This window comes from Salvelinus fontinalis, chromosome 7 (assembly GCF_029448725.1).
Source record: "Salvelinus fontinalis isolate EN_2023a chromosome 7, ASM2944872v1, whole genome shotgun sequence".
NCBI classification, from domain to species: Eukaryota; Metazoa; Chordata; class Actinopteri; order Salmoniformes; family Salmonidae; genus Salvelinus; species Salvelinus fontinalis.
In genome coordinates, this window is record NC_074671.1 from 44,903,199 (window position 1) to 44,929,784 (window position 26,586).

Consider the following 26,586-nt stretch of genomic DNA (forward strand, 5'->3'; position numbering starts at 1 on the left):
CATGTTCAGATTACCTCAACTAGCCTGTACCCTGCACCCTTAGCGGTGCCCCCCTGTATATAGCCTTGTTATTGTTATTCTTATTGTGTTACTTTTTATTATTACTTTTTATTTTAGACTAGCCTTGGTAAATATTTTCGTCTTCATGAACTGCACTGTAGGTTACGGGCTTGTAAATAAGCATTTCACGGTGAAATATACACTTGTTGTATTCGGCGCATGTGGCAAATACATTTTCAATTGTTAACTTTGCACCTGGTGCAGATGCAGAGTAAAACTGGCCCTGGAAGTTTACTTGTTTACCAAAAAAGTGTCGGGTGGCCGCTTTGTTGTTGTTATTCTTTGAATCCCAGATTGCCCACTTACCACAGAATGTTGGCCAAATTCAATTGGTCTGGCTATAGGCATATAGTCAGGTAACCGTGGTCAGTGGTACGAAATAAAATACAATCCAAAAAAAGCAGACAACAATCATATTTCACATAGTTTTATTTATTTTGAACAAAATTTTAATAAATGTGGCTGCATTTCTCTTATGTTCAAAAAAGATGATGACTTTCGAGACGCATTATAAATTATTTCATCAAACTCTTTTGTAGAAAAAGAAAAGATAATTGCACTAAAGCATCTATCGTATGATAATATGACAATAGTAAGATAAGGTATCTGTGTAATTTTTTTTTTTTAAACAATTTTCATCATAATTCCCACCTTTTTCTTCATTATTTTCCTTGCACACACCTATCACACCTTTTCCCAATCTTCTATCTCCTACTGATCTGACATACAATGCTGTAGACAGTTCTTAACAAGGTCCAACTTCAAACGAAGTACAACATTAAAAGGCTTTATAAAGCATACATAAAGTACTCATAAACACTACAAACTGTAGATGCTTATGAAGCCTTTACAAGTTGTCGTTTGTTTGAAGTGAGACCATTAACAGAAAATGCAACCAAAAACAAGAAAAACAAACACAAGAAGCTTCCCCTAAATAGAAAAACAGAAAAATCTCCAAGATGTGGACATCTTGAATATCTCACTTCTCTAGGACATATTTACACCAGCAAACACGCCAGTTGTTCAACTGAAGTACAATGCATATGGCATAACATGTCATTCAACATAGTATTTTTTTTTCAGAAAAATAATTACACAACCATTGTGCACCACTGTTGAATCACAAAAACATCAGTTGTATCACAACCATTGTGCCAAATGTGTTGTACATCAGTTGTGCAACTTGAGTATGTACGGGGCCAGACAGGGGTAGGACATCTGCATAGATCCACAAGGTTCAGATCATGAATGTTTGGGGGAGTTTGTGGGAGGTTATTTCTACAGAGATGGGGTTACATCCGCTGCTGTCTTTTGGGGGAATAAAGTAAAGGTAAGGGAAACAATAAAGTAATGTTGTTCATCGATGGCGACAAAGAACAGTTCACCTCGATGAGTGTCTGTGAGAGTGTGTGAGAGTGTCTGTTACGAGAACCTAAGGAGAAAATAATGTGAAAAGGCTAAAGCACATAGACTTTCAGGGTGAAGTTTTCCCTAGGTAAAGATCTAGGATCAGTTTCCCTCCCCCAATTCTAACACCTACCATTAGTGGGTCAAATGCAGAACTGACCCAAGATCAGGGTCTTGAGGAAACGTCACCCTAATCGTCAGATTGATGTCTTCACGCCCGAGTACCGTTGACTTCAGAGTTATTCCGGCAGTACCGATTATATGTACGTGTAGAAAAAACAAAGGTGCCATAATATGCGCTACTCAGTTGAACGGGAAGGATAAGACAGGGATGTCAAGGTCAAAGGTGAAAGCATAAGGAGCCTATCAGATTTCTTCCCCTATGTGCCATATCAATGAGTACCGGTTAGCAGCAGTCACACCAACGGAAGGAAATTAAGTATGTAGAGCCAGCCCTTGAGAACTCCTTACCCTCACACAAACACCTACTAGCTAAGGCCTTAGCTCTGTGTAAAGATACAAGGTGATTATCTTGGTCACGATGATAATAAGGTCAATTAGAGACAAAGAGGAGAGGGTATGTATGATCCATCCTGGGTTCACATTGTGTCCGTTTTCTGTCAAGTGTGTTGAGCATTTGATTGAGCTTGTCTGGAGATGAGATGGGCAAGATTTTCAGTTATACTTTTGGGATAATCCCATTGGTTACATTGTGCCAGGCAAGCTCAATCGAGTGCAACTAAAATATTTCAAAGAGAACAAATACTATTTGAACCCAGGTCTTGTGACACCTCTCCCACTGTGTGAAGTGAACTGGCTGTAATGTACTGGTATGATGTACCAGAGCCATATATTGAGAAATATATGAGTCAAATATAAAAGCCAAACTTGGATGTACTGCTTTAGAAAAACAGAGTCAATCTAAGCCAACAGGTCACTTGATTTGAGGTAAATTGAGCTTCGTAAATCTGACGTCCCCTTTGGGCCCATCACATACAAACACATGGATAATGAAAGAGAAACTTATTGGCTCAAATAATATGAACTCGGAAGTACACTGAAGTCCATCGGCGGGAAAGTTTTGAATCCAAGTGAAAAGACCCCCACTGCTACCCTATTCACACTACTGAGCCAAGCTAAAACGAGCTGAGCTGTACTGTACTGGCCTGGTTACATGCAACCGTGTAAAGAAAATAATCCAAGCGAGCACAATACGGTTCAAGTCGGCAAAACAGTGTAAAAAGGTATACTACACCTGCTCTTCACTGGCTCTGTATTAGTTATATGTACTGCCATGAGAGAACCCTGCAATGACTGATATGTTCTATGTATCCACCAGGACAGGGGGGATCAATAAGTGTTTACTCTTTCTGTTTGTGAGTGTTTGAGTTAATAATATTGTTAGCATATCCAAGAGCATCTAAATGTTATTGGTTAAGAGAGGGATGTATAAAAACACACAGGTTGGTGATACCTTTTTCAATATTCTCTGCCTCTTATATGTTCTAAGACAACCCACTCACATTCCAACAAACTCCACAAACAACTGAACCAGGAGGAGAAAAAAAACGATATAGTACATCCTGAAGAAACAAGAGACTGAAAAGGTGAACTCAGGTTTAGATTGACACGGTGATATGATATTGATCCTTTGGTCTGAGATGTGTTGGCCCCACCCACGTCGTCACCTCACCACATGACTACCTATTCCCAGCATCCTTTATTCCAGGGAATTTGCTCTCTCTTCCTCTGGCCCAATGAGGCTTCGACAGCACATACCAGGGACCTTCCAGGGTTCTCTCTGAACAGAGAGCCAGAACTGGTCAGAACCGGTTTTGCAACTCACTCATTCCCAAATAAAACCTTGAGTTTTTTTTGCACATTTTTTTCATTATTCCTCACTGGAGGAGCTTTCCTCCAGGGGGAAAATGGCTGCCACACCGACGACCCCAGTGGAATTGTGGGATGCGGTGGTAATGGTGACTACGGTGTGCAGGAGAACAAAGACCAGCATGCACAGCTTCAGTCGGCCGCTGCTGCTGCACAGTCTGGTGGGTGTGGCGGCCGAGGTGACTGATGTTGACGCCCCCTGTTGGTGATGGCAGGAGGGAGTTGGAGTCCTTTTCAGCGTCCCACGAGAACGGTTGTCCGGTTTAGAGTCCCACCGAACGTCGCAGCACTCTGCCTGGCTGTTGGGCTGCCCATGGCTCCCCAGTAGCCCTGTAGGGGACGAAGAGAGTAGTGGGTAAACACTGATATAAGCCATAGATGCTCATGTCTCTGTGCATCCCTCTCATGCATCCCTGTGTGTCTGTATCATCCATGCCTGTGTCTGATGATGATGACAAACCCAATTTCCCCAATACCAATAAAGTGTATTCATTCATTCAGATGACCCACAATAAACTAAATAAAAGACCCAGCCTAGTTCCAGCCTTACTTGCAGTGTGTTAATGCAGTGTTTTCATGAAATGTATCACCAAAAAATAGATAGATGACCATGTGCATGAGAGCATAAATAGCAGTCAGTATGCACGCTTATCCCAGTCTTCATATGACTCAACTATCAGTATCATTATGTTATATGCTGTATCATAACCTAACATTAATGATCCTTTATTGAACTCTAAATGAAAAAAAGACGAAGTGACATTTTGTAGGGACCCCATACTGCAGCACGGTAAATATAATCTACACCACTGCCCTCTAGGACACCTACAGCACCCGATGTCACAGGAAGGCCAAAAAGATCATCAAGGACAACAACCACCCGAGCCACTGCCTGTTCACCCTGATACCATCTAGAAGGCAAGATCAGTACAGGTGCATCAAAGCTGGGACCGAGAGACAGAAGCTATTTTTCAATCTCAAGGCCATCAGACTGTTAAACAGCCGTCACTAACACAGAGAGGCTGCTGCCTACATACAGACGTATAGATAGATCACTAGTCACTTTAATAATGCCAATTTAATAATTTGTACATATCTTGAATTACTCATCCCATATGTACAGTTGAAGTCGGAGGTTTACATACACTTAGATTGGAGTCAATAAAACTCAACTTAAACTTAAAACAAATTTTTCAACCACTCCACAAATTTTTTGTTAACAAACTATAGTTTTGGACAATTTATTTTGTTTATCTATTTTGTGCATGACACAAGTCATTTTTCCAACAATTGTTTACAGACAGATTATTTCACTTATAATTCACTGTATCACAATTCTGGTGGGTCAGAAGTTTACATACACTAAGTTGACTGTGCCATTAAACAGCTTGGAAAATTCCAGAAAATGATGTCATGGCTTTAGAAGCTTCTGATAGGCTAATTGACATCATTTGAGTCAATTTAAGGTGTACCTGTGGATGTATTTCAAGGTATATCGTCAAACTCAGTGCCTCTTTGCTTGAAATCATGGGAAAATCAAAAGACCTAAACCAAGACCTCAAAAAAACAATTGTAGAACTCCACAAGACTGGTTAATCCTTGGGAGCAATTTCCAAATGCCTGAAGGTACCACGTTCATCTGTACAAACAATAGTACGCAAGTATAAACACCATGGGACCACACAGCCATCATACCGCTCAGGAAGGAGACACGTTCTGTCTCCTAGAGATAAATGTACTTTGGTGCAAAAAATGCAAATCAATCCCAGAACAACAGCAAAGGAAAATTATGTACAAATATTGAAGCAACATCTAGAGACGTTAAAAGCTTGGTCGCAAATGGGTCTTCCAAATGGACAATGACCCCAAGCATACTTCTAAAGTTGTGGCAAAATGGCTTAAGGACAACAAAGTCAAGGTATTGGAGGGGCCATCACAAAGTCCTGAGAATTTGTGGGAAGTACTGAAAAAGCGTCCGGAGCAAGGAGGCCTACAAACCTGACTCAGTTACACCAGCTCTGTCAGGAGGAATGGGCCAAAATTCACCCAACTAATTGTGGGAAGCTTGTGGAAGGCTACCCGAAACGTTTGACCCAAGTTAAACAATTTAAAGGCAATGCTACCAAATACTAATTGAGTGTATGTAAACTTCTGACGTACTGGGAATGTGATGAAAGAAATAAAAGCTGAAATAAATCAATCATTCTCTCTACTATTATTCTGACATTTCACATTCTTAAAATAAAGTGGTGATCCTAACTGACCTATGACAGGGAATTTGCACTAGGATTAAATGTCAGGAATTGTGAAAACTGAGTTTAAATGTATTTGGCTAAGGTGTATGTAAACTTCCATCTTCTACTCTATTTTTATACCATCTATTGCATATTGCCTATGCCGCTCGGTCATCTCTCATCCATATAATTATATATTCTTATTCCGTCCCTTAAATTTGTGTGTATTAGGTAGTTGTTGTGGAATTGTTAGATTACTTGCTTGATATTACTGCACTATCGGAACTAGAAGCGGAAGCATTTTGCTACACTCGCAATAACATCTGCTAACCATGTGTATGTGACCAATAAAATGTGATTTGATTTGATGTCAGACTTGTGTAATCTCTCTTCAAATCAACTGTCAGTTTACACTAAATGAAGACATCAAATGAGCATCAGAAAACGGGAATCTCAAAAGGCAAAGCCTACCATTTAATCGCTGACGCACAAGTAATACAAAAATATCAAAGGCTGTTCTAATGGTATTGAAATAATTAAAATTTTGGGGGCTGAGGGAGGAAATGCCAGAGCACCCCACTGAGATCAAATCAGGACAGGTCATGTTATTCTGGTTCTGTCTTGATCACTGTGGAATATTAAAATACTACCCTGGAGTTGTACCCCATCACAGTGACTGTCTCAGCAATACACTTTACACTGTCATTGATTTTACTAACACTGCCTTATATGTCCACTAGATGTCGCTAGTGACAAGTACTATAATTCATTATTGGCTTGAGTACCAGAGTTCAAAACCATACAACTTTATCGATACCACTGAAAAGTAATTATACAAGGGATCATCAGGGGCACAAGAGCACAATTAAATATATCCTGCAACATACAATTCCATCTAAATTCGTGTCAGTGGACATAGGAGTGCAAATAAATTCCTAAAATTAGTACATTTCAAAATGAATTGACCCAAGCCCATATTTCCTAGATCCATGGTGCATCTCAGCTAAACAGCATAGCCCTAGAGTGGATATACGCCCACCCGTATAAGCTGTGGCTACAAATCACACTTGATTGATTGACTGACTGATTGATCAGTCCATACCACCACACCCACCTGTACATATGAAGCTGGGGCTTCCTCCGTGGATGAGATCGTCGTTGTCAGGTAGTATGAAGGGACACCTCTGCTGAACCTCAAGGCAGTACTGGAGACAAGGTACTGTCCTTCCACAATGCCTCTGTGTGGTGGGGAAATACTGTGCACACAGCCACGGTTTGTAGGCAACCTGAGAGGTAGAAGGTAGAGCATGTTAGTTAAACCAAATTAAAACAATTTGTAAATTCAAACAACTTAAAGGGGAAGTTCAATTTTAGCACATCATAAATAAGCAAACTATTACATTGACATCAAGACTAAGCTATGTCTGTTCAAAAACAAAGATCTCAGTTGTCTTCTGTTTGGCTCTGAATGTTAGTAAATAACATCCATCCTATCTTCAAAACCAGAGATTTTTCAGTACACATATTTCCAGAAAATACTATAGGAATCTTTCAGAAACAGAGATTTAACAATTTCTCACAGATCTTGCAAAATCCCATTCGATGTGATTCAGCCTTATAAATTGATGTGTTTTAGCGATACATGACTGTATAAAAGACAACCAGATGCCAATCATCAATTGTCAATGTAATCCACCCATGACATGTGACTAAATCATATTTGTTGTAATTAGGAGTGCTTTGATGTAATTAAAGTATCTTGAGGAGTTGTGGCAGTGTGCCATAGCTGAGCTATTTTGGTAAATACAGAGGCAAGGTTCCTCTCATACTACTTGTACTTATGTCCTTCCTCTTATACTACTTTCCTACTTACATGATACCTAAAAGGAGTATATGAAAACAATATGAAAAGAATAGCAGAAGGTATAGAGTTACAAAATTCCAGTAACTTTCACAAATTTTCCCAGTTTTCACATAATACTGGTTGGAGATGATTGGTATTAGGAGAGGAAAAGCCGGAAGTAGCATATGGCAAACCTCCTCGAAAACTGGGACTTTTGGAAAGGTACCAGAATTTTACAACCCAAGGAAGGCTGGGTGGGGTTGCTGCCATATCACTTTTAAATGTCCAATTATGCAGTATCAGAACCTAAGGAAAGTAAGAAAATAATTTTGAACTCAACGATTCTACTAATTACTGTTCAGTACATTGTATTTGGAATCACCTGGTCCTGTGTTCATAAAGCTTTCAGTTATTCAGCACTCCTACTCTTGCTGCTATTACCTATATACAACCAGCAGAGGAGAATGTCTCTTCCTAATTGATCCTCAGGATGAGATTCTCTGATACCCAGCCAAGCCCCATAAAGTATGACATTTACAATAGTACATACATACATTTTCATATTGGTAGTCCCAGCGGGAATTGAACCCACAACCCTGGCATTACAAGTACCATTCACTACCAACTGAGCCACACAAGACCATTCATAGTGCTGCTACTGCCAATGCACTGTACAACCGACTCCGCCCTTAAACAAATCAATGGCCCCCATCCCCCAGTGCAATCTCCCTTTCTCCCAGTAGACGACACTACCTTCACACAAAAATGCATAATGTATCTATCAGGGATTGACTATAAAAATAAATGAAATCACATACACATATTTAGCAGATGTTGTTGCGGGTGTAGCGAAATGCTTGTGTTCCTAGTTCCAAAAGTGCAGTAGTATCTAACAATTCACAACAATACACAAACATCTAAAAGTATCACATCCAGCCCTGATTGGGAGTCCCATAGGACAGCGCATGACTGGCCCAGTGTCGTCCGGGTTTGGCCGGGGTAGGCCGTCATTGTAAATAAGAATTTTTCTTAACTGACTTGCCTAGTTAAATAAAGGTTAAATTAAAAATATATATTTTTTTAAGAATGGAATTAAGAAATGCATAAAGGAATGTTGGAGTGGCATTGACTGAAATACAGTAGAATAAAGTATATACATATGAAATGAGTAAAGCAGCATGCAATGTCCAAGATCAGCTCCTACGTTTTGTTGACGTTGAGAGGGAGGTTATTTTCCTGACACCACTCCTCCAGGGCCCTCACCTCCTCCCTCTCATCATTGCTGGTAATCAGACTGTTTTGTTTGTGTTTCAGTGGATTGGTCTATCTAAGCCCACACAATAGTAAAGGTCAAGGGATCAGAGCTGGCAAAGTTTCCTAGGAGTTATAGTGTAAATTAGTCTTTGAGCATGCTAAACAGCGATAATGATGATATCGACCCGAACGGCCCGCGTCATTGGCTGAGAGCCAAGGTCAGAATTTAAGTGCCACTTTTTCCAATGGCTTCAGCATGGCCATGCTCCATTCAGAGGAGAAACAACAAAGAGTGAAAAAGGCAAGTGATTAACAACTGGTGCAATGATATTTGTAATGTTCAGGAGTGTGCAAAACACTAAATGTTGCAGATAGAAATGCCACAAATAAAGCAGACATTATTCCTTACCCTACATATACTGTATGAGAGGCATGTCTGTTCTCATAATGTATTTCTAACTGAACATTCCATAACATTGTGCCATGCTGAATTTGGCCCTGGAGTAACCTGAACACAACTCTAACTCATAAAAGAGATTAAGAATTGTTTACCAGAGAAGAAAACATAATCACTGCTCATTCTCCATCTGTGACGTAAACGGTACAGCACTCCTTTACATTACCAAACACAGGGGGTTTTGAGGACAAACTGCATTTGAATGAGAAGCACATGCTCACAGGCACGGACCTACCCACACACACGCGCACACACACACACTCACTCATCTATTCACACACCCTCATCTATTCACACACACCCTCAGGAACACAGTTAGATAAAGCTATGTCTGTTTTAACTGTGAATAAACATACACCAGTTTTCCCAAGGACATCACTGTTTCAGCACCACGGACAGCATCTATCAGGTTACATTAGACTTCCACCAGACTGACTGTAAAGCGGAACTGTCCATTTCAGCATCATGGACAGCTTCGGCCAGGCCTCCCACAACTGTCTGCAGTGTTTATAGAGAGTATCTGTGCCATTATGGCATCTGTGACATTATGGGCAGTACCATTGTGGCTATCTTCATTTAAGGTAGTCCATGTATTTCTTATTTTTTGTTTGAAAAAGTGTAAAGCTAATATTGGTGAATCACAGGAACCTACAGGGCTGGAGTCCTGAACCAAATATTGTGTGTCATTCAATTATTGTGGCCATTTGATGGTGGTCCTCTGTAGCCCATTATGTAGAGCATAGCGCTTGCAACGCCAGGATAGTGGTTTTGATTCCTGGGACCAACAAAATGTATGCACACATGACTGTAAGTCGCTTTGGATAAAAGTGTCTGGTAAATTCCATGTATTATTATATTATGACGGTAATATAGCTTAAAGCCATACGCTTTAGTGCCGCAGCCGCTATTTTGAAACGAAAGCAAAGCTGAGGTGGGAAATCCTAGGGGAGAACCGCCGAAGTCAAAACCACAATCATGTTTGAAGTTTTAATGACACCTGCACATAGTTACAACTGTTGCCGGCTATAACATCGACTTATATCGATAAATGGGCAGATGAAGATGTCAGACTGGCCAAGGCAGTCCAAATAAAAGGTTACAGTAACTAGATCGGGAGTTACATTCACAATGTACAAGGTAAGATTATGTATATATATTCGTGTTTTTGCAGCCAGTTTGTTGCTAGCTCAGTAGCTAGCTAGCTAGCTATAGCTAACGTAACGTTGTAGGTTGAAAAAGGTGCAAAGTTGATATTTTAACATAACTTCATTGACAATATTACTGAATACTTTCAGGTATTGCTACATACAACCTTTGTAGTTAAGTAGTTAATGTTCACTGTTGTTGTGGCTGTGCTTGTCATCTTGACTCGTCCAATGGTTTCACAGTCAGGAGGAGTGAGGCAGGCATGTGTAATGTGAGGGCAAGGTCATTTCGCTCAATGCGAAATAATGAGACTCCGTACATAATTCAGATAGTTTGCTGGTCAGTTAGGTAAGTGGGGGTGTCAATTGAGTATGGCAATTTCTACTTGCAAGTGTGGTGGTATGCATTCTAGTCGTGCGCTGGGATGCCATGAACCAGGGAATCCACATGTAGAAGGTACTGCATGTATGCAAAACCTACCCAATTCCCATTTTAATTTGTTTCCAGAAAAATGAAATATTAAAATAATCAATAGTCACCCAAAATGTAGCTGAAATGACATCAACTTTATATTCAGCCTGTTTCAGTTTGCAACATTATTTCAAATCTGCATGCTAAACGCCCTGCTGAAATGTAAAGGCATTATGGATCTTCAATTTGATTTAATAGACCCAAATTTAATAATTTTGGCCCTACCAGTTACAAAAAAAAAAAAAAAATTAAACCTAGCACTACTGAAAACTCTAAAATCTAGGCAATAATCAAACATTTCAGCTAAGTAGCCTTTTTTGCAATGTTCTGCTTTTGGATTCTGCTTTGTTATAGCTTATAGAATTGTATGGACAATCCATATCATTATATGTTCTTCTTTCTGTGTCCCTTATGGTGTATTAAAATAAATATTAGGTTGTCTTGTCTAACTCAATTCTGTTTTTACTTTGTTTCCAGGAAAATGACTCCCCTGAAAGTCCATTCATGGAGACTAAATCATGGAGACTAAATGGAACTGCAATGAGGGCCAGGAAAAGTGCAACCATGTCATCGGTTTACTGTACACCGTAGCTCATTACATTAAAATGGGCTACAAATCTGTTCCACCAAAAGAGAGCAAAACATTATTGCCTCAAACATGGCACATTCCCAAGCATACGTCAGGTCTGCAGTAAAAACCTGTAAATACAGTTCAAATATTGAAAGTAAAGCCACCAAAGAAAGACAATGCACCTGCCAACAATGTCCGGAGGACTTGTGAGTGGATTTTGCCAAACCTCTATTGTCCAGTCCCTACACCATTACCTAGTAAAGAGTTTGCAAGCAACATCCTGCAAAACCTTGCTGCAATTGGAAGCAACTGCCAGATGTAAACCTTGCTGGCCTCAAACTCAGAGCAACAGTATGTGCCTTCTGAGTATGGTGAGCTGCCCTTTGGATCTGGTCTGACCTACCAAATACACAACAACCCCCACCCATGGCCTCTTGGAGATCAAGTGCCCAGGCCAGGGCAGTTTTACTGGTTGCAAGTACCTGACCCAAAGAGCAGATGGAACCTTCAGCCTGAAGCGAAATCACGAGTAGCCCTACCAGGTCACAATTGTATTCATCACATGCTTTGTAACAACAGGTGTAGACAACAACAATGCAGAGAGAAAGAAAATAGATAAATAATAGACAAGTAATAACACATAAGAATAAAAGTAATAACAAATACACCACAATGATTAAATATGCTATATACATGGGGTACCAGTACCGAGTTGATGTGCAGGGGAACATGTTAATTGAGGTAGATACTCTATGTACATGTAACTAGGAATAAAGTGACTAGGCAACAGGATAGATAATAAACAGCACCAAAAAAGTTAGTGCAGAAAGGGTTAATGCAGATAGTCCAGGCAGTCTTTTGGTAAACCAAAATCCGTCTTGCCCTGCGGCCTTGTGAATGTTGACCTGTTTAAAGGTCTTACTCATCCAGAACACCTGGTGCTCTCATCCATGGTTTAGTGTTGCTTGCATCGATGCAAGCTTAGAAGGCATCTAGATCGTCTGGGCAGATCATGGCTAGGTTTCCCTTTGCAATCTGTGATAGTTTGCAAGCCCTGCCACATCCGACAAGCGCCAGAGCCAATGTAGTAGGATTCGATCTTAGTCCTGTATTGACGCTTTGCCTGTTTGATGGCTCGTCAGAGGTCGTAGCGGGATTTCTTATCAGCGTCAGGATTAATGTCATGCTTCTTGAAAGCGGCAGCTCTAACCTTTAGATCAGTGCGGATATTTCCTGTAATCCATGTCTTCTGGTTGCGATATGTATGTACGGTCACTGTGGGGATGTTGTTGTCGATGCACTTATTAATGAAGCCGGTGGTTTATGTGGTAAACTCCTCAATCCCATCAGATTAATAAATGCAACAATTTCAAAGATTTTACTGAGTTACAGTTCATATAAGAAAATCAGTCAGTTGAAATGAATTCATTAGGACCTAATCTATGGGTGTGGATAACTGGGAATACAGATATGCATCTGTTGGTCATAGATACCTTAAAAAAAAGGTAGGGGCGTGGATCAGAAAACAAGTCATTATCTGGAGTGACCACCATTTTCCCCATGCATCTCCTTCGCATAGAGTTGATCAGGTTGTTGATTGTGGCCTGTGGAATGTTGTCCCACTCCTCTTCAATGGCTGTGTGAAGTTGCTGAATATTGGTGGGAACTGGAAAACACTGTTGTACATGTAAATCCAGGGCATCCCAGACATGCTCAGTGGGTGACATATGGTGAGTGTGCAGGCCATTGAAGAACATGGGACATTTTCAGTTTCTAGGAACTGTGTACAGATCCTTGCGACATGAGGCCATGCATTATCATTCTGAAACATGAGGTGATGGCGGTGGAGGAATGGCATGTGTAACCTTTATTTAACTAGGCAAGTCAGTTAAGAACAATTTCTTATTTACAACGACAGACTACCCGGGAACAGTGGGTTAACTGTCTTGTTCAGGGGCAGAACAGCAGATTTTTATCTTGTCAGCTTGGGGATTCGATCCAGCAACCTTTCGGTTACTGGCCCAACACTTTGAACACTAGGCTACAAGCCGCCACATGACAATGGGCCTCAGGATCTTGTCATGGTATCTCTGTGTATTCACATTGCCCATCGATAAAATGCAATTGTGTTCATTGTGCAAAGCTTATGCCTGCCCATATCATAACCCCACTGCCGCCATGGGCACTCTGTTCACAACGTTGGCATCAGCAAACCGCTCGCCCGGTGAGGTTGATACCGTGATTCATCCGTGAAGAACACACTTCTCCAGCGTGCCAGTGGCCATTGAAGGTGACCATTTGCCAACTGAAGTCGGTTACGATGCCGAATTGCAGTCAGGTCAAGACCCCGGTGAGGACGACGAGACGGTTTCTGATGGTTTCTTGTGCGGAAATTCTTTGGTTGCGCAAACCCAAAGTTTCATCAGCTGTCTGGGTGGCTGGTCTCAGATGATCCCGCAGGTGAAGAAGCCGGATTTGGAGGTCCTGGGCTGGCGTGGTTACACGTCATGTGTGGTTATGAGGCCAGTTGGACGTAGTGCCAAATTCTCTAAAACTACATTAAAGGCAGCTTATAGCAGAGAAATTAACATTCAATTATCTGGCAACAGCTCTGGTGGACATTCCTGCAGTCAGCATGACAATTGCATGTTCCCTCAAAACTTGAGACATCTGTGGCATTGTGTTGTGTGACAAAACTGCACATTTCAGAGTGGCCTTTAATTGTCCCCAACACAAGATGCACCTGTGTAATGATAATGCTGTTTAATCAGATTCTTGATATGCCACACCTGTCACGTGGATGAATTATCTTGGCAACGGAGAAATGCTCACTAACAGGGATGTAAACCAATTTTTGCACAATTTTTTTTGTTGCTTTTTGTAAATATGGACAATTTCTGGGATGTTTTATTTCAGCTCATGAAACATGGGACCAACACTTTACATGTTGCGTTTATATTTTTGTTCAATGCGTATTCCCTGAGCTTTCTTAAATCTGCTAGATATAGGACAGACACTTCAAAACCTTATTCCTTATGATTAATTTTTTTACTGTCTTTTTTGCCATTTATGAATGTGTTATTCAATGCATTATTATGGGCAAATTTCTATATTTTATCAAATACTTAAAAAAAAAAAATGATACCTAAAGTGGTACTACATTTTTGATATCAAACAGCTAAATGAAGAGGGGTTGAGGGTAGCTGAAGGATGGGACTGAAAATAAACAAAAGATAACTAATGTAAAAATACACTGTGTCCGTAAAATGTATGTATAAGCTGGATGTTGAAGCCTAAGTGTTGTTGTCCATTAGTTTACTCAAATTAGGGGAAGGGTGGTAGGGTTTAAAATAATTGCCAAGAAACTGAAGATCTCATACAACGCTGTGTACTACTCCCTTCATAGAATAGCGCAAACTGGCTCTAACCAGAATATAAAGAGGAGTGGGAGGCCCCGGTGCACAACTGAGCAAGAGGTGTCACGTCCTGACCATAGTTCTTGTGTTTTTGTGTTTTTCTTGTTTAGTGTTGGTCAGGACGTGAGCTGGGTGGGAATTATATGTTGTGTGTCTAGTTTGTCTGTTTCTGTGTTCAGCCTAATATGGTTCTCAATCAGAGGCAGCTGTCAATCGATGTCCCTGATTGAGAATCATATATAGGTGGCTTGTTTTGTGTTGGGGATTGTGGGTGGTTGTCTTCTGACTTTGTGTTCTGCACCAGATAGAACTGTTTTCGGTTTTCACATTCATTGTTTTGTTGTTTGTAGTGTTCTCACATTCTTTATTAAATTATGTTTAACACTAGCCGCGCTGCATTTTGGTCCTCTCCTTCATCCCAGGAAGAAAACCGTTACAAGAGGACAAGAACATTACAGTGTCTAGTTTGAGAAACAAACGCCTCACAAGTCCTCAACTGGCAGCTTCATTAAATAGTACCCACAAAAAACAGTGAAAAACTGTGAAGAGGTATTAAACTCCGGGATGCTGGCCTTCTAGGCAGATTTGCAAAGAAAAATTAATATCTCAGATTGGCCAATAAAAATAAAAGATTAAGATGGGCAAAATAACACAGACAATGATCAGAGGAACTCTGCCTAGAAGGCCAGCATACCGGAGTCGCCTCTTCACTGTTGACGTTGAGACTGGTGTTTTTTTACTCATCCAGTGCTAAGCTTTAGGAATGTTGCTACTTATCCATAGGATATAATGTATTTGTCATTTTCAGGAACTATCGCTTTAACGAATGTGTGATGAACATGAATGAATATATTTGAAAGAATGGAGGGTTTTCTCTTTATTTCACCATTAAATATCTGTACTTTTCCATTGAAATTTAAATATTAATAAAAAAGATAGAACCTTACGGCTGAACCCAGATTGACATTTCAGGGATTGAAGGGGGTGGTCTGGCGTTTGCACATGACTTGAGTTTTCAATTGCTAGTAATCAATAAAATGTGATAAGTTTGTTCTAATCAATCAATCTTGGTTTCATCAGACCAGAGAATCTTGTTTCTCATGGTCTGAGAGTCTTTAGGTGCCTTTTGGCAAACTCCAAGCGGGCTGTCATGTGCCTTTTACTGAGGAGTGTTACCAAAAAATGTTTTGGTTCCCTTCCCCAGATCTGTTCCCTGTCACAACCCTGTCTCGGAGCTCTACGAACAATTCCTTCGATCTCAAGGCTTGGTTTTTGTTCTGACATGCAATGTCAACTGTGGGAACTTATATAGACAGGTGTGTGCCTTTTCATATCATGTCCAATCAATTGTAGAAACATCTCAAGGATGATCAATGGAAACAGGGTGCACCTGAGCTCAATTTTGAGTCTCATAGCAAAGTCTGAGTACTAATGTTAATACGGTGTTTCTGCTTTTTATTTTAAATCCATTTGGCAAAATTTCTAAAAAACTATTTTTGCTTTGTCATCATGGGGTATTGTGTGTAGATTGATGATTTTTATTTATTTATCTATTTTATTAGAAGGGAAATCTTAACACTACAGCATACAACGACAATCTAGACGATTCTGTGCTTCCAACTTTGTGGCAACAGTTTGGGGAAGGCCCTTTCCTGTTTAAACATGGCAATGCCCCCATGCACAAAGCGAGGTCCATAGAGAAATTGTTTGCCGAGATCGGTGTGGAAGAATTTTACTGGCCTGCATACAGCCCTGACCTCAACCCCATCGAACACATTTGGGATGAATTGGAATGCCAATTGCGAGCCAGATCTAATACTGTTGTGGCTGAATGGACTCAAGTCCCCACAGCAATGTTCCAACATCTAGTGGAAAGCCTACCCAGAAGAGTGGAGGCTGATCTAGCAGCAAAAGGGGGACCAACTCCATATTATTGCCCATGATTTTGGAATTAGATTTTCGACAAGCACATGTACATATGTACATATACAAACACATACACATATATTGAGTTGCACCCCCCCACCCTTTTTCCCTCAGAACAGCCTCAATTCATCGAGGCATGGACTCTACAAGGTGTCGAAAGTGTTCCACAGGGATGCTGGCCTATGTTGAATCCAATGCTTCCCACAGTTGTGTCAAGTTGGCTGGATGTCCTTTAGGTGGTGGACCATTCTTTATACACACTTGAGTGTGAAAAGCCAGAAGGGTTGCAGTTCTTGATACAAACCCCATTCAAAGGCACTTCAATATTTTGGCTTGCCCATTCACCCTCTGAACGGCACACATACATAATAATCCATGTGTCAAATGTCTCAAGGCTTCAAATGTAACTAAATTAATTATCTAAAAGTAATTATTTACCATGAGAGGGCCATAAACAATAACTAGTAATGCTACATACTCTAAGAAAGGCTCAAATCTCACCTTTCTGGTAAAGATAGTTATACATTGCTGAGGTGTAGTCACTTTTTAGGACACAAGCTCAAGTACAGTACACAGTACAAATATGATACAAATATGAAAATATGAAATATTTTATATGATGTATTTCCTTTGCAACAAAACTACATAAGGCTTGAAATTGCTTCAATGTTTCTAAATATTTGTATAAATAATTTATTAAAAGACTAACTATAAGATTTCACCTTCCTTTGTCACGCCCTGGCCTTAGTACTCTTTGTTTTCCTTATTATTTTAGTTAGGTCAGGGTGTGACATGGGGAATGTTTGTGTTTTGTTGGTTTTGGGTGTTTTTTTATGGTAAAGGGGTTGTTGTATAGTATATGGGTTTGTGTGGAGTACATGTGTCTAGTGTTGTCTATGTATGTTTAGTGGTCTAGGAGAGTCTATGGTTACCTGAATGAGTTCCCAATTAGAGACAGCTGATTTCGGTTGTCTCTGATTGGGAGCCTTATTTAGGGTAGCCATAGGCTCTCATTGGTTGTGGGTAATTGTCTATGTCAGAACGTTTGTAGCCAGTGTGTGCACATCGTTATTTAGCTTCACGATCATTTGTTGTTTTGTTAGTTTGTATTAAGTGTTTCGTGTTTTTTTTCGTCATCTTTATAATAAAAGAAGATGGCTTATTTTCCAAGTGCTGCGTTTTGGTCCGTCAATCCGCCACATGATCGTGACAGAATTACTCACCATTATAGGACCAAGCGGCATGGAAAGCGGCAACAGGACCTACCTACACAGGATTCATGGACATGGGAGGAGATACTGGATGGTAAGGGGCCGTGGGCTCAACCGGGAGAATATCGCCTTCCTCGTGAAGAGCTGGAGGCAGCTAAAGCCGAGAGGAGGCGATATGAGGAGGCAGCACGGAGACAAGGCTGGAAACCCGTGAGTACAACCCAAAAATTTCTTGGGGGGGGCCTTAAAGGGAGTGTGGCGAAGTCAGGTAGGAAACCTGCGCCTACTCCCTGTACTTACCGTGGAGAGCGAGAGTACGGGCAGACACCGTGTTACGCAGTAGAGCGCACGGTGTCTCCTGTACGCGTGCATAGCCCGGTTCGGTACATTTCAGCTCCACGTATCGGCCGGGCTAGACTGAGCGTTGAGCCGTATGTCATGAAGCCGGCCCAACGCATCTGGTCACCAGTGCGTCTCCTCGGGCCGGCGTACATGGCACCAGCCTTACGCATGGTGTCCCCGGTTCGCCTACATAGGCCGGTGCGGGTTATTCCACCTCCCCGCACTGGTCAGGCGACGGGGAGCATACAACCAGGTAAGGTTGGGCAGGCTCGGCGTTCAAGGGAGCCAGTACGCCTGCACGGTCCGGTATTTCCGGCGCCACCTCCCCGCCCCAACCCAGTACCACCAGTGCCTCCTCCACGCACTAGCTATATGGTGCGTGTCTCCAGCCCTTTACCACCAGTGTCTAAACCACGCACCAAGCCTCCTGTGTGTCCCCAGAGTCCTGTGCGTCCTGTTGCTGCTCCCCGCACTAGCCCTGAGATGCGTGTCCCCAGCCCGGTGCCACCAGTCCCGGCACCACGCACCAGGCCTACAGTGCGCCTCAGCCGGCAGGAGTCTGCCGTCTGCACAGCGATGACTGAACTGCTCGTCTCCCCAGCGCCATCTGAGCCATCCGTCTCCCCAGCGTCATCTGAGCCATCCGTCTCCCCAGCGTCATCTGAGCCATCCGTCTTCCCAGCGCCATCTGAGCCATCCGTCTGCAATGAGCCTGCAAAGCCGCCCGTCTGCCATGAGCCTGCAAAGCCGCCCGTCTGCCATGAGCCTGCAAAGCCGCCCGTCTGCCATGAGCCTGCAAAGCCGCCCGTCAGACAGGAGCCGCTAGAGCCGCCAGCCAGACAGGAGCCGCTAGAGCCGCCAGCCAGACAGGAGCCGCTAGAGCCGTCCGTCAGACAGGATCTGCCAGAGCCGCCAACCAGACAGGATCTGCCAGAACCGCCAACCAGACAGGATCTGCCAGAGCCGCCAACCAGACAGGAGCAGCCAGATCAGTCAGCCAGCCATGAGCAGCCAGATCCGTCAGCCAGCCATGAGCAGCCAGATCCGTCAGCCAGCCATGAGCAGCCAGATCCGTCAGCCAGCCATGAGCAGCCAGATCCGTCAGCTAGCCATGAGCAGCCAGATCCGTCAGCTAGCCATGAGCAGCCAGATCCGTCAGCTAGCCATGAGCAGCCAGATCCGTCAGCTAGCCATGAGCAGCCAGATCCGTCAGCTAGCCATGAGCAGCCAGATCCGTCAGCTAGCCATGAGCAGCCAGATCCGTCAGCTAGCCATGAGCAGCCAGATCCGTCAGCTAGCCATGAGCAGCCAGATCCGTCAGCTAGCCATGAGCAGCCAGATCCGTCAGCTAGCCATGAGCAGCCAGATCCGTCAGCTAGCCATGAGCAGCCAGATCCGTCAGCTAGCCATGAGCAGCCAGATCCGTCAGCTAGCCATGAGCAGCCAGATCCGTCAGCCAGCCATGAGCAGCCAGATCCGTCAGCCAGCCATGAGCAGCCAGATCCGTCAGCTAGCCATGAGCAGCCAGATCCGTCAGCCAGCCATGAGCAGCCAGATCCGTCAGCCAGCCATGGGCCGTCCCTCAGTCCGGAGCTGCAGTCCCTCAGTCCGGAGCTGCCATTCCTCAGTCCGGAGCTGCCATTCCTCAGTCCGGAGCTGCCCCTTACCCTGGTGCTGCCCCTTACCCTGGTGCTGCCCCTTACCCTGGTGCTGCCCCTTACCCTGGTGCTGCCCCTTACCCTGGTACTGCCCCTTACCCTGGTACTGCCCCTTACCCTGGTACTGCCCCTTACCCTGGTGCTGCCCCTTACCCTGGTACTGCCCCTTACCCTGGTACTGCCCCTTACCCTGGTACTGCCCCTTACCCTGGTACTGCCCCTTAGTCCGGAACTGCCCCTTAATGCAGTGTGGTTAATGTGGAGGGGGGTCATCTGGAGGAATCTAAGGAGGCGGTTAGGGACTGTGGGGACCACGACCAGAGCCGGAGCCGCCACCATGGATGGAAGCCCACCCAGACCCTCCCCTAGACTGTGTAATGGTGCGCCCGGAGTTCGCACCTTAAGGGGGGGGTTATGTCACGCCCTGGCCTTAGTACTCTTTGTTTTCTTTATTATTTTAGTTAGGTCAGGGTGTGACATGGGGAATGTTTGTGTTTTGTTGGTTTTGGGTGTTTTTTTATGGTAAAGGGGTTGTTGTATAGTATATGGGTTTGTGTGGAGTACATGTGTCTAGTGTTGTCTATGTATGTTTAGTGGTCTAGGAGAGTCTATGGTTACCTGAATGAGTTCCCAATTAGAGACAGCTGATTTCGGTTGTCTCTGATTGGGAGCCTTATTTAGGGTAGCCATAGGCTCTCATTGGTTGTGGGTAATTGTCTATGTCAGAACGTTTGTAGCCAGTGTGTGCACATCGTTATTTAGCTTCACGATCATTTGTTGTTTTGTTAGTTTGTATTAAGTGTTTCGTGTTTTTTTTCGTCATCTTTATAATAAAAGAAGATGGCTTATTTTCCAAGTGCTGCGTTTTGGTCCGTCAATCCGCCACATGATCGTGACATCCTTATAACTGTAAAATACATATTTGTAAATTTAGTGTTTCAGAAAATGTGCATATTTTTTAAAGGTCTCTCTTGATCAAAACATCTGCCCCCATCGATGAGAACGTCTCATAGAGATGTAGCTTGGCTTCCTGAACTTCATTGGAAACTAGCCTTTCATCTCAAATTAATCTTGTCCGTCTAGGACAAACATAATTTATTTTTAGAATACTGGCTATAAATCGATCTCTGAATGTGCTACAGCGACTCTCTCCTGCTGGGTTATGATGTAAGGATTCCAGGTATATGTGTTGTTAGAGGCAGTGAAGTAGGGTTCAGCCAGGAGTTGATGGACAGTCAGAAGGGTGAATTAAATGGTAGAAGTGGTGTCAGATTTCAATCTACTGTGTACATAGATCGATTTAAACATGAAAAAGTCGGTCGGGAACCGGTACCAGAACCGCGCAGGTTACCTAAACAGGGGATTTACATCAAAGAGGTTAAAAATCCTTCCTTAGCCTGTCTCCTCCCCTTCATCTACACTGATTGAAGTGGATTTAACAAGTGACATCAAAGAGAGATCATAGCTTTCACCTGGATTCACCTGATCGGTCTATGTCATGGAAAGTGTTCTTAATGTTCTATACTCAGTGTATTTACACACAACATGCGGTTGTAAAGGTGTGTTTAAACTCAAACTCTCACACAGGCAATCCATTGTGTAGAAAAAGCAGTTTGATCAATGACGAACACACACACACACACACAGGACACAAACACTATACACAATAGTAGACAAGTGTTTTGGAGATAATATTTTTCTGTAGTCCATGCATTTAGATTATTAAGACGAACTGATGACTCTCTCTCTCTCTCTCTCTCTCTCTGCCTCTCTCTACCTCCTTCTCTCACTCGTCTCCATCTCACGTGCATGCCTTCCTCTCCTTTTCGCCTGGACCGAAACGTGTATCCCCGAGATCATTTCGCATGCAATGCTGCTCTTCCTCCTCTCCTGTTCTGTTCTTCTCTACCCGGGAAAGAGAGGAATGGCGCACACCACACCAGGAGGAGGGAATTGAGAGTTGCACACTAACACCTTCTATTGTGTGAATGCCATGAATACTATTGAGGAATATGCTATAGAAAATGTCAACGTAACATGTTGGTCCTCATCTTTTGACTAAAAGTGTCTGAAGAGAGGACAATTATTACACAACAGAGTCTGGCTTTATAATCTTGGTAATTATGATTTGTTAGGCGGCTATGCAAGCTATGGACTATAGGCCTACGTATAAGAACATGTTGAAGTGAAATCCTACAAAAACTGGGTAATACAAGCTAGAGAATACAGGCAGCGATGCAGAATCCAATAAAACGATTAGATTACCTAATGACACAGAGGTATCGTATTAGTTTGATGTGCTAGACTGTTGCAAGGCACTGGCTAATGCTATGCTAACTGTGGAATGAAGTTTAGCTCTGGGTAGGTTGGCTGAGTTGGTACTCACAGTTCAGCAAGTAAAGGATTGAGCTATTTTTTTTTAGAAATTAGGCCCAAATCTGTTGCCTGGTATAAATAAAGAATGAGTCAAAAGCTGTGATCTGCTATACAGTACATCATCGCCATTCCCCATCCTAACATCCCAGTAACATGCAATCCCAAATTAACCCCTGACCCCATATCCCTATATCCCCTAATCACGTATGTAGATCTGTAAGGACTGGATAGCCATGAGCAATATTGTGGAATGTCTACACCTGTTGTATTCGGCGCAAGTGACAAATAACATTTGATTGTATTTGAAAATATACCTAACCTATCAGATAGCAAGGTGGAATTACTTCCATATTGCCTATACCCATACAATCCTCTCCAATTTACACCACTGCCTAGGAGCTAGGGGCTGATTTTGGATTGGGCAGCATAGCACGTATGTTTGTAATTATCTCTCCATCAAGCTGAGGCATGTACTTCATCGTGGCAAGTCCATTTATCCGCCAAATGAGGCCCAACTGAATCAGATGTGCTTCTCTTCAGTCTGCGGCTGTGGGGTGGTGTAGCAAAGCAAAGCATATGCCCCTGATTTGGGGAGCCAGACAAAATTCCCTGCCACACACTGCTAGCATTAAATCTATCGGCTCCTTCGAGGTAATGCCACCCGCCACAAACGAAAAGAAAAAAAACATCAAATATTAATCACATTGTCGGTTATTGTCAGGATGATTTTCATTATGGCGCAGTCATGAAGTGCCTCTCTCCTCTCTGTTGGCTTGACCTGTCCTTGTCAAATCAAAGTTTATTTGTCACATGCGCTGAATACAAAAGGTGTAGACCTTACAGTGAAATGCTTACTTACAGGCTCTAACCAATAGTGCAAAAAAGGTATTAGGTGAACAATAGGTATGTAAAGAAATAAAACAACAGTAAAAAGACAGGCTATATACAGTAGCGAGGCTATTAAAGTAGCGAGGCTACATACAGACACTGGTTAGTCAGGCTGATTGAGGTAGTATGTACATGTAGATATGGTTAAAGTGATTATGCATATATGATGAACAGAGAGTAGCAGTAGCGTAAAAGAGGGGTTGGCAGGTGGTGGGTGGGACACAATGCAGATAGCCCGGTTAGCCAATGTGCGGGAGCACTGGTTGGTCGGGCCAATTGAGGTAGTATGTACATGAATGTATAGTTAAAGTGACTATGCATATATGATAAACAGAGAGTAGCAGCAGCGTAAAAAGAGGGGTTGGGGGGGTGGCGCACACAATGCAAATAGTCCGAGTAGCCATTTGATTACCTGTTCAGGAGTCTTATGGCTTGGGGGTAAAAACTGTTGAGAAGCCTTTTTGTCCTAGACTTGGCACTCCGGTACCACTTGCGATGCGGTAGTAGAGAGAACAGTCTATGACTGGGGTGGCTGTGGTATTTGACAATTCTTAGGGCAGTGATGTACTGGCACATCCTGCCCTGCTCATGCTCCCCTCCCCCATCTCCTCAGTCTACACATCCTGGAAGCCTATTGGAGCTTTCACTGGGGGAAAGATATAGTGCATCACAAATGACACAATATTCTCTACAGATGCAGGATCTTCATTTGATCACTCTTTTGTTGCTCAGAAATTTCCTGCACTGCAGAAAATGCAAATGTGTAGTGCATTCGAGGTTTAAAAAGGCTTCTAAAGTTTGTAATTTCCACTTTAAAATGTCAGACTTGATTTGCCCTATGAAAAATAGATCAACCCCTACAACACATGTCCATTAATTATCATCCACATAATAATTCACATATCCTATTGCTGCAGTATTAGTTTCCTCCTGTAGCAAACTGGTTCAAATGAGGATCATAAATCTGCATATAATGCACTGGGCCCTGGTCCAAAGTAGTTCAAGTCCTCTGAATGAGGTATAAATTATGTGATGAATAGGATTACAGTGCCTTCAGAAATTATTCATACCCATTCATATTCCACATTTTGTTGTGTTACAACCTGAATTCAAAATGGATTAAATATTTTTTTTTCTCACACATCTACATAAAATATCCCATGTTGACGAAGTGAAAATGTGTTTTTAGAAGTTTTTTACAAATGTATTGAAAATGAAATACAGAAATATCTAATTTACCTATTGTAAGTATTTACACTCGAGTCAATACTTTGTAGAAGCAGTTTGGGCAGCGATTACAGTCTTTCTGGAAAAGTCTCTAAGAGCTTTCCACACCTGGATTCTGCAACATTTGCCCATTATTCTTTTCAAAATTCTTCAAGCTCTGTCAAATTAATTGTTGATCATTGCCAGACAACCATGTCAGGTCTTGCCATAGATTTTCAAGTAGATTTAAGTCAAAACTGTAAATCGGCCACTCAGAAACATTCACGGTCTTCTTGGTAAGCAAGTCCAGCGTAGATTTGGCCTTGTGTTTTAGGTTATTGTCTAGTGGAAAGCACACTGAAACAGGTTTTCCTCTAGGATTTTGCCTGTACTTGGCTCCATTCAACTTATTTTTTATCCTGAAAATACTCCCCAGTCTTTCACAATTGCACCCATAACATGATGCAGCCACCACTACGCTTGAAAATACGGAGAGTGGTACTCAGTAATGCGCTGTATTGTATTTGCCCAAAACATACACTTTGTATTCAGGACAAAAAGTTAATTGCTTTGCCACATTTTTGGCAGTATTACTTTTGCAAACAGGAGGCATGTTTTGGAATATTTGTATTCTGTACAAGCTTCCTTCTTTTAACTCTGTCATTTAGGTTAGAATTGTGGAGTAACTACAATGTTGTTGATCCATCATCAGTTTTATCCTATCCTATCAATCTCCTATCCTATCATCCTATCATCCTATCCTACCAGTAAACTGTAAATGTTTTAAAGTCACCATTGGTCTCATGGTGAAATCCCTGAGTGGTTTCCTTCCTCCCCGGCATTTTAGTTAGGAAGGACACATGTATCCTTGTAGTGACTAGGTGTATTGATGCACCATCCAAAGTGGTGCATGCTCAAAGGGATATTAAATGTCTGTTTTTTTATTTGTACCTGTAACCCTCTCACCAGGCTCGAATTTGACTCTCACGATATTACCTTACGTAGAATATCTCAACAGCATGGGATGTTAGGTGAGAAGGACATCTCCAATAACAATCCCTATTGTAAACTATCTAGGGTGATGACAACTAGGGTATTAACTTCAGATAGAATGATGATAGATTTGTGTTATTGTATAAGGATATGCTTTCCCATGCATTAAATGAAATTGAAACAGTAAATGACTCCACCAAGGCAACATACATAAGGTTAAAGATGTGTATTATTACATTTTCAATGCACCACATCAGAAGAAATAAAAATAATAAACCCCAATGAGTCGTGCACAACCCATGACCAACTTATTTCAAGCTTGCTTAACCCGTTGGCGCGTTGGAGCACAAAAACAATATTACGAAAGTCCAGAAGCACCCCACCGTTGTGGTTACTCACTGCTCACAGATATTCCCTCAGCAAAGTATAGCAGTTCCGTGCAGGTTTCCTCACAAGATCCACAGTAAGCACAGCTATCAATGCAGATGATACTCGTTAGCAGTAACCGATATTCCATGGAAACATGACCTCGTTAATCTTCCCCAAGCAATTCTCTCTCGATGCTAGGCTAACCTCAAAGCTGTCAAATACCTCCACGGTGAGACGGTAACTCCTGAACATATTATGGCTTGCCATAACAAAGGGTTTGAATACTTATTGACTCAAGACATTGAAAAACATTATACCACTTTGAAATTATGAGGTATTGTGTGTAGGCCAGTGTCAAATAATCGACATTTAATCCATTTTAAATGCAGGCAGTAACACAATAACATTTGGGGAAAAAGTCAAGAGGTTTGAATACTTAATGAAGGCACTATATGTTGAAAAGGCAATAGGGAAAACAATATATGTTTGACTTTGTAGGTTAGCAGTGTGTGTGTGTGTGTGTGTGTGTGTGTGTGTGTGTGTGTGTGTGTGTGTGTGTGTGTGTGTGTGTGTGTGTGTGTGTGTGTGTGTGTGTGTGTGTGTGTGTGTGTGTGTCCAAGCTGTGTCTGTATGACTGACTGTGTGTCTTGTGTCTGTGCATGGAAAGAGAAATGTGTCTGAGGGGGAATTGAGTTATGTGTATGGCTGCAGGAAGCAGACTTCTCAGACAGATTAGATCAGTCAGTGTAAATGTGCTGGCTTTCTCTGTTATTACAGGGAACACGCGCGCATGCGTGCACACACACATACCAGCTGGAATACATTGCAGACATTACATTGCATCGACCATCGGTTGTGTCACATCATT

The 26,586-nt window shown here is 42.3% G+C and overlaps 1 protein-coding gene across 1 annotated transcript in view; it reads right to left on the minus strand.

Moving 5' to 3' along the window:
• Window positions 1-476: 476 nt before the first annotated feature.
• LOC129859511 (NALCN channel auxiliary factor 1-like) overlaps window positions 477-26,586 on the minus strand; it is a 71,764-nt gene continuing 45,654 nt past the window's right edge. The window contains exons 2-3 of the mRNA XM_055929376.1: window positions 6,706-6,877; window positions 477-3,687 (exon numbers count right to left, since the gene is read on the minus strand). Of these exons, the coding sequence (XP_055785351.1) occupies window positions 3,359-3,687; window positions 6,706-6,877 (501 nt within the window). The 3' untranslated portion in view covers window positions 477-3,358. The remainder of the gene's footprint in view (window positions 3,688-6,705; window positions 6,878-26,586) is intronic.